Here is an 8,812-nt window from a genome sequence, read left to right as displayed (position 1 = left end):
CCTTGTAGTTGGTCAAAAAGATCATCTATACGTGGAAGGGGATATCGGTTCTTGATTGTCAGTTTGTTCAGTTCTCGATAGTCGATGCACATGCGAAAAGATCCGTCCTTCTTTTTCACGAACAGGACTGGTGCACCCCATGGTGAGAAACTTGGCCTAATGAATCCCTTGCTCAACAGCTCGTTCAATTGACTGGACAGTTCCTGCATCTCGGCTGGAGCTAAACGGTACGGTGACTTTGCTACTGGGGTGGCTCCGGGAATCAAGTCGATTCTGAATTCGACTTGACGTTCTGGTGGGATTCCTGGGAGATCTTCTGGGAAAATGTCTGGGAAGTTGCAGACTTCTGGAATATCTTTAATGTTCTTTGGTTCTTTCTTCTGGTCTACTACGTGGGCTAGAAAGGCATGGTATTTCTTGCGAAGATATTTTCGTGCTGTAATACAGGAGATGATTTGTAATTTTGCACTAGGTTTGTCTCCATATATGATGAGATTTTCACCGTTGGGAAGATTGAGACGAACGGCCTTTTCATGGCAAAGAATGTCGGCATGGTGAAGACTCAGCCAGTCCATACTGATGATTATATCAAAACTTCTTATCGAAATGGGCATAAGGTCGATTGGAAATAAATGTTCGTTTAAATTTAATGTGCACTCGACGTATATATCACTTGTGCTTTTTGTTTTTCCATTAGCCATTTCTACCGTGAATATTTTATTAAGTGGTTGGGGTCTCTGGTTAAGTAGATGTTTGAAGTTATGGCTCACAAAACTTCTCTCCGCACCGCAATCAAATAGTATGCATGCATAAATGTTGTTGAGGAGAAACGTACCCGTAACTACTGTTGGATCAGTTATTGCTTCATTTTGACCTATCGCCAGCACTCTCCTAATACCACCAACATTCCCTGTCTTGGGGCAGTCCCTCTTGAAATGCCCGGTTTCTCCACATCCATAACAGGCTTGACTTACCCCAGTACTAGGAACTTGAGTGAATGGCCGCGCTGGTGCCTTACAGAAACGGGCTGTGTGCCCTTTCCTGTCACAGTTCTTACAGTACATTTCGCGGCAATTTCCGTGGTGATGGTAGTTGCATTTGCTGCACTTTGGCAAGTTCCCTGCATATTGTCTTGTTGGCGTCGAAGTTGTAGGAGTTGTGCTGGGAGTAGTAGCAGCATGAACCGCCACCATTTGTCTCTTTGAAGGTTCTTGAGAGGTTAGTCCCTTCCTCTTGTTCCAGTATTTCTTCTTGCTGTTGTTATTGTTGTCATTGTTCCCTTTGGTTGGTTCAGTTGCGATAGTCGTGACTCCTTGGCAGACGCCATGATCCACAAGAGATTGCGCCAGTTCTTTGGCACTGTCGAAGGTCATGGGCTTTGAAGCTAGCACACTTCCTCGCAGTTGGGGTGATAATCCCCAGATGTATCTCTCCACTTTTTGGCTTTCTAGAATTAACATCCCAGGACAAAGCGTTATCAAATCGCTGAACCTATTGGTGTAGCCTGCGATGTCCGATCCTTTCATCGAAAGGTTCCACAATTCTTGTTCCAGCTTCTGAATTTCGCCTCTTGGGCAGTATTCCCGTAGGAGCATTCGCTTCAAATTCTCCCAACCCATGGAGTTCGCCACCACCAGGGTTAGTGTCTTGATGTGGCCGTTCCACCATGTCAAGGCGCGTTCAGAGAATGTACAGGCAGCAAATTTTACTTTGCTTTCTTCCGGGCATGCGCAAATTTCAAATACGGCTTCCGTCTTCTCTATCCATTGGGACAGAGCCAACACTCCTCCGGTTCCATAAAAGGGAATAGGTTTTCCATTAGTGAAGTCTTTGTAAGTGCAGACTCCAGTACGGCCTTGGCTTGGGCCGTTGGTAAAGCTATTTATTCCACCTCCCGACCCATTGTTGCTCATGTGAGCCATCGCCGCGGTTACAGCGGCCGTTACAGCAGTTTGGAACATAGCTGCATCCATAGTTGAAGGAGGTGGTGGAGGTGGTGCTGGGGTTGAGTTTCTGCGTGTTGTTCTACGAGGAGGCATGTTCTGGTAGAGAAAATAAGAATGAATACTATAAGTTTCTAATGTCTTGACAATCGTGTAATTGAGGGTTAGTCGTATCTTGTAATTTGTTTTGACTTTAGTTATTGGTTTCAAATTAGATATAACAATTTAATTAATTTCGAGAGGTATATAAAGAGGCACTGCATATATATATATATATACATTACACCTAAGGTGTGTTTCTTTAGGCTTCTAGGAAAATTTGACCTATTTAAGAGGTCTCCGCTTTACAGATACAAAAGGAAATAAGAGAAAAACTTTTATCCGCGGTCCTAGTCTATATCAAAATTTGTTGGAGCTTGAACAAACTCTACTTGTGGCGTTTGGAGCTGGATTCGGCATCTGACCGTTTGACTCCCATCAGTCGCCTCTCGAATTCCGCTTGTTGTTCTTTCATCTCTCTTATATCATCTAGAGCTGTTATCATTTGGTTCTGTAGTGTCCCTGTGTAGATTTGGAGATTCTCATGTAGTCCGTCCAAACGGCTGATGTCGGAGGCGTTACCTTGGGTAGCAGCATTGATCTCTCGAATTCTGGTTGCTTGTTGGTCTGCCTGGTAGTTCTGGTTAGCTATAGCGTTCACGACAACGGGAAGTGCTCGATCAGCTGAGCCTCCTCCACTGACGTTGTAAAAATCCCGACACATGCCAAATGGAGGACGCACGCCTTACTGACGGCTCCAGTAGTAGAGGTGGCTTCCCCATATGGGAATGGGTCCCGGTTGATGTGGCCTGATCACTGGAGGATGTGGGATGGGAGGGTCAATTACTTCTGGTTCGGAATCTGTTCCGCTAGAAATTTCCACGATCTCCTCGTCGACTTCGTATTCCTCTCCGACTTCGATTTCGAATTCTTCTTCGACCTCTTCTTCGATTTCTTCTTCGATTTCCTCTGGGTCTTCCTCCGGGTCTTCTTCTATCCAGCCGCCGTTACCTTGATTTAGGTAGTAGGGGTCTCCCGGTAAAGGAAATCCGGCCATTTGTCTGTACTGGGATAGCGGTATGAGATTTTTATAAGAAAAGAATTTCTAATTAACGAATTCCTAAGCCTATTTATATCTTTACTGAGCGCAATGTTTTATCGTTTAATAATAGACTTATATTATTTCAATTTAGCGAATTTAGATTTTATAGGTTTTTGGCTTGTTGACTACTACGACCATTCTTCGACGTATATTGGTCAAATCCAGGATAAATATAGTTGATCAGGCTATATTTATTCTTGATTTGATTACATACCCCAAGGCTCAATCGTGGTATTGCAACTTGTCATACTACTTTTTAGAAAAACTTGTCATGACGCGAGACTGATACGTGCGGTAAGAATGTATATATTTTAAAAAAAAATATATTTCTATGAAAATGTTGTTATCAGAGGGTTTTTGGTTCCCGTTGTATTTATAGTTTGTATATCTTATATGGTTAGATATACTTAGTTCACTATAAACAATGCTCTGATACCAATCTGTCACACCCCCAAACCAGAATGGCGGAAACATTCGGGGGTGGATGACTTCACGTAGTATCACAACGATTGAATATTGCAAAGAAAGTAACACAACCATCATATATATAACAATGAAAACGTGTATTGTTGCGTTATACATGTTATCAAAAGAATATTACAATATGATGAATAAATGTTTAATGATAAAATCATCCTTTGTGTTCCTTCTTCCAAAAGCTGGTAGTTTACCTGTATCACTGATTCCCTGAGAAATACAAGTGGTTTTGAAAAGTGTCAACATTTAAGTTGGTGAGTTCATGAGTGTTCCGAGTTGAAAAGTATATTCCTTTTGGTAGTAATTTGGTAAACGAGTTCTTTAGAAAATCCAATATTTTCTTGTAAAATGTAAAAGGTTTCAAAGTTGGAATGTGTTAGTAACTTTTATAAACAATTGATAACAATAATTTAGTATGAAAATATAATGTAGAAATACTGCGATGCACATATGAACCTTGTAAATCAATCTTATTTTATACTTTTTATGTGAGTTTTATAACCATACTATTGACACTGACGGCCTGTAACAACATTCTTCAAGTGTTGCAGTGTTATGACATTTGTCACCCCAGACCTGCCGGTCTAACTATAGCTAGTAGTTTAGGTGCGGGATTGTCAATCCCGTATAGATCTATACACAAGTATCACGCTCTCCCTCCAAGAGATTATGGTATATAATACAGGACTTGAAATGCGTACAAAAATGTACGTTGAAGTTTAAATGTCTCACATTTACCTAGTATAAATAGATTTACAATGAAATGACTTTACTCCTTTTTGAAAGTGTTTCGTTTTTCAAATTGTATAAAAATGTAGGATTGACTTGCTAACTATACCCATTATAGTTCTTCAGATAGTATGTTCCATTTCGTAGACATAACTTAGTGATATAATTGCCCTTGTATACATAAGATGTTTGTATCGATATTCGAAGTTAGAAATTGCATTTATGTTTAGAAAACGATACTTTTAACGTGTAATGTACTTGTATTTCCCCCCTAAAACATGTAAAAGGATTGAAAAGTAGGGGTATGAACTCACTCGTTAAGTTTGAAGAGAGGGGCTAGAGTTGAGCAGAGTTTCGATCTCGGATAGTTGCGTCGTCGGGCTCTGCGGGAACTTCTGCAACGTAAATCTTTCGTCGGGGCTCGAGTGCGGAAACCGAGGTGAGAAAAGGGTCTCTGGAGCTGGGAGAATGTTTGAGAAATGGTGAAGGTGTGCCAAAACTCGAGCCTTATGCCCTCTATTTATAGGGCTGAAAACCCCCGTACGCGGCGCGTACTTCCGGAGTACGCGGGGCGTACTTCGGTTACGCGGGGCGTAATAAGGCGTCATGGCTTACGACTCCTGGCTAGCTAGGCGTAGTTTGGGCGGGCCGATGGGACTCGACCCTGGGTCTAGTACGCGGGGCGTACTCCCAGATTACGCGGGGCGTAATCCCTGTTTCCAACTTCTAAATTCCGTAACTTTCGCGTACGAGCTCCGTTTTTCGCGGTCTTTATATCCACGCGTAGGTGAGATTATGCTCTACAACTTTCATTTAGACTCCGTCGGTTAGTTTTGACTTTATTCTTAATGATATAATTTTAATAGGTTGGGACTCCTAAAGTTCGTTAAAATTTCATAGGTTCTTTATTCGACGTCGGTTTTCGTTTGTCTTTTTATTGTTTTATTACCACCGAGGAGACCTTCAACTTCCGTTTAGGTGGCGATAGCTAAATAATACTCGATCTTCAATCCGAGTTTTTAGCCCTTTACTACTGTCACGAAACTTTGAAAATTCGTAACTTCTTCATACGAGGTCAAAATTGGGCGATCTTTTTATGCACGCTCATCTTTCAACGAGATCTACGACTTTCGTTTAGATACTTTAAGGCAAAAATGTATTTTATTGAGATTTCACTTTTTACATCAAATTATGTTTTAACGTCGTGTCGTAATTATACGAGTGGTTATAATTTCTTCAATATAACTCGGTTTTGAGTGTTCTTTATGTTTTTGGAAACCCGGGCATGATATCTAATATTCGATGCATCCCAACTTAGATGTCTGAACACTTTATTTTTGAGGTTAATTTCGTTGTTTTTAGCTTTCGAGTGTTTACACTGCTTTTGGGAAAAATAGGGTTGTCACAATATATCTTCCAGAATCGTTTGGAGGCAAGACCATTTTACCTGGAGGTGACTTTAGACATTTTTTTAGCAATACAAAGAGGCAATCTTTCAGATATTATGCAGACGCCATATTCATTCCGATTATTGTGTAAATGTATGGCTTTACGTTTAACCGTAAACATGAGGCTTTAGTTTGGATATCTAACTAATGATTTGGATGAGACAAAATCACTTGATGAGTAGATTCTTAAAATTGGTGAAGGTAATACTGGTAGTCCATATGATGGTGAAGCTGAAGTTAAATTTCCGGAAGACATTGTCGTTCGCTCTGTAAGTGACCATATTCATTAATTGTGTCCACCATTTAGCCATCCTTTGAAAGACATCTTGATGATTCATCATATTTTCAAGATAAACCTATTTTGATCCCTACAAATGAAGAATTTGATGCTACTAATGACTACATTTTAGAATTTATGAAAGATGAAGGGAAAAAATATATAAGTTCAAATTCTTTACGTGAGACAAAGTTACTAGATATTTTTTTTTGAGAAATCAATCTACTCTTCAGTTGTGTTGAATGGTTTTAAGGAATTTAAAATTTCCAACCATAAACTTACACTAAAAATAGGTGTTGAAGTCATGTTACTTCATAATATCGATCAAATCAAAGGACTATGCAATGGTATTAGATTACAAATTGCTAGGTTGGAACACATGTCATTGATGTCTGAATCATATATGCTAGATTCTTCAACGAGACTAATTATATACATTTCATGAATTTAACTTCATCTAATAAAAGAATATCATTTCGTTTTCAGCGGAGAAAATTTCCCATTGTTGTTTATTTTGTTACGGCCATTAACAAAAATCAATTACAATAATTATCAAATATTGGATTATACTTGCGTAAGTCCGTCTTCACTCATTTTCAGTTATATGTTTTTTGTTTCTTGCATCACAAGTGAAAAATAATTGAAGGTACTCATATATAACGAGAGATGTCGTCTAACTAATACAAAAAGTTTTGTCCACAAACTGGTCCTTCAACGATTATAGATATTCAAGTGTTTCATTTTTATTTTTTCAGACATTTCAATGATACCAATAATAATAAGTCTGTTTCTATTACTTTATCTTCATTTTTTTTAGTATCAGCTTTTTTATACCTTTATATGTACATTTTTATATCTTCCCCCGAGTTTTAAGGGCATCATAATCTAGTATATAGCTATACCGAATAATTTCTTGAAGTTTAAGAATTTACCAGATGTATTATGTTATGTCATATGAATGACTTTGAATACATGTTTGCTTTGTTGGGGTTAAGGTTGAGGCATATAATATTAACTACTTTACATCACAGAGTCCAGTTCCATCGTCACAGAATCCATCACGATCTAGAAGCTTCTGTGGTGGAGCACTTAACAATGGAGAAGATGGACTTCCGTAAGCATTCCGTCTACTGTTTCCACAGCCTAAGCTTGTTCTTGTGCTAACTCCTGTTACAGGATTTGTTCCACTTGCATACTTGCAAAGAGCCTACATTAGAAATATAGTTTAATTACAACATATACTGAAAAAAATAAAAATAAAAAAAAAAGATTATCATATTTTATATGTTATAACTATATTTAATGAGTGGAAAATGGAAAGATACCAGTTTTTGGGGAAGATCCAAAACAGCATCACTAAAGTCAGCACCTTCGATAACAGCACGTCCAAGATCACTGCGTGTGAGAACTGTTCTTACAAGAATGGCATTTGTGAGATTAGCTTCGTTTAAGACCATACGATCCATTAATGTGTCACTTAGATCTGCTCCTGTTATGAAATAAGGTCAAGGGTTTGATTAGAAATAGTGCATTGAAAGAATATTATTAGGTTTGTTTTATGTTCAATGGATGATGAAAGGTTTTGTTACCTGTGAAATTTGCTTTGTAGGCTACTGCTTTCTCCATATACGCACCATTGAATGTTGAACCACTGAAATCTGATTCTCTCATATCAGCAGATGTGAAGTTTGCTCTCCTGCATAATGTGTTTTTGTTAAAGGATGAAGGAAGATTGAACTGAAATTCAACAAATCATTTGGTAAATTGACTTGTTTTCTGCTCAATAAATGATTTATAATCTGTTCATCGTAGTCAAGGCTGGTTATCGTTCAACAATATGCAAATTCTATGTTTATTGAGATAACAAAATTATTAATTTGGAAAACGAAATCAATAAGTTACCTGAAGTTCTCGTTTACATGAACTGTCTTCCTGTGAAGAACAATTCAACAAAGTCAATCAAAATTTAGCTGAATCCGCACTAAAGTTTGATGATAAATTTGTAAAAGTTACTTGAGGTCAGCAGAACCGAATTGAGCAGCTGATCCGATGCCGAATTCACCTCGAACATCTGCTTCAAACTTGTTGAGATCAGCCAAAGCAGAGAAATCAGAGCTAAACGTAATGACCGCAGCTGCCAATGCAGTCGAAACCAGAGCTTTCCATCTCTTCGGCTGTACTTTATCTATATTATCTGCAACGTCCGATGTATTTTATGCAAAATTAAACCTTAAGATCGATCAAACATGTTATCAAAGCTCAAAATTGAGAAAAGGAAAATGAAAACGAAAGGAACTTCAGTTTAGTTTATGGATAAGAATACCTTTGGTACAAGTCGCATTTTGTGGATTCAGTTGACATCTTATGGATTTTGAGGGAGTATTTGAGTTGAGATGATTGAAGGAGCCATGAGAAAGTGGGATTTTTAGGGATTTGACTGGTAGCGATGAAAGCGTAGTGAGCGCCATATCTGTGTGTATCAGAGGGAGGAGCAAGATGTGGAAGTGGAAGAGAAATGGATTAGATGAACGTGAGAAGCACGTGAGGGAGTCAATTGTCTTTCGTTGGCATATTTTTTTTATATAATTTTTTTGATATCTAGATTCTAGGCAATAAAATTAAAAGTATTAATCAAATAATAAACTAAAACTTCTGGTTTTATATTAAAAGTGTGAGTCAATGTGTTTCTACGAGAACACATATTGTTTATTTATTTATTTTTTTTATGATAGAGCGTGTTTAGTTAACCGACATATCATTTTGAAAATATAAGTTAATATGATGTGTCACTCGTGAG

At 38.3% G+C, this 8,812-nt stretch overlaps 1 protein-coding gene across 1 annotated transcript; it reads right to left on the bottom strand.

The window, feature by feature from the left end:
* Window positions 1-6,924: 6,924 nt before the first annotated feature.
* LOC145003339 (Pentapeptide repeat-containing protein) lies at window positions 6,925-8,558 on the bottom strand. Its single transcript, XM_078962471.1, has 6 exons — window positions 8,339-8,558; window positions 8,029-8,209; window positions 7,918-7,947; window positions 7,605-7,711; window positions 7,341-7,504; window positions 6,925-7,222 (listed from the first exon to the last, which is right to left on the bottom strand). Exons 1-6 carry the CDS (start codon window positions 8,481-8,483, stop codon window positions 7,031-7,033), a joined length of 819 nt encoding a protein of 272 aa, XP_078818597.1. The 5' UTR covers window positions 8,484-8,558; the 3' UTR covers window positions 6,925-7,030.
* Window positions 8,559-8,812: the final 254 nt, after the last annotated feature.

The sequence above is a fragment of the Lactuca saligna genome, chromosome 6 (genome assembly GCF_052625555.1).
Source record: "Lactuca saligna cultivar CGN05327 chromosome 6, ASM5262555v1, whole genome shotgun sequence".
Lineage (NCBI taxonomy): Eukaryota > Viridiplantae > Streptophyta > Magnoliopsida > Asterales > Asteraceae > Lactuca > Lactuca saligna.
This window is presented reverse-complemented; position numbering and strand designations above follow the sequence as displayed.

Excerpts from the sequence above, each read along its gene's own strand:
- LOC145003339 (XM_078962471.1), bottom strand. The coding sequence starts at position 8,483 with ATGGCGCTCACTACGCTTTCATCGCTACCAGTCAAATCCCTAAAAATC. Across the intron at positions 7,712-7,917 it reads CATGTAAACGAGAACTTCAG|GAGAGCAAACTTCACATCTG; the intron begins GTAACTTATTGA and ends CACATTATGCAG. Across the intron at positions 7,505-7,604 it reads CTACAAAGCAAATTTCACAG|GAGCAGATCTAAGTGACACA; the intron begins GTAACAAAACCT and ends ATTTCATAACAG.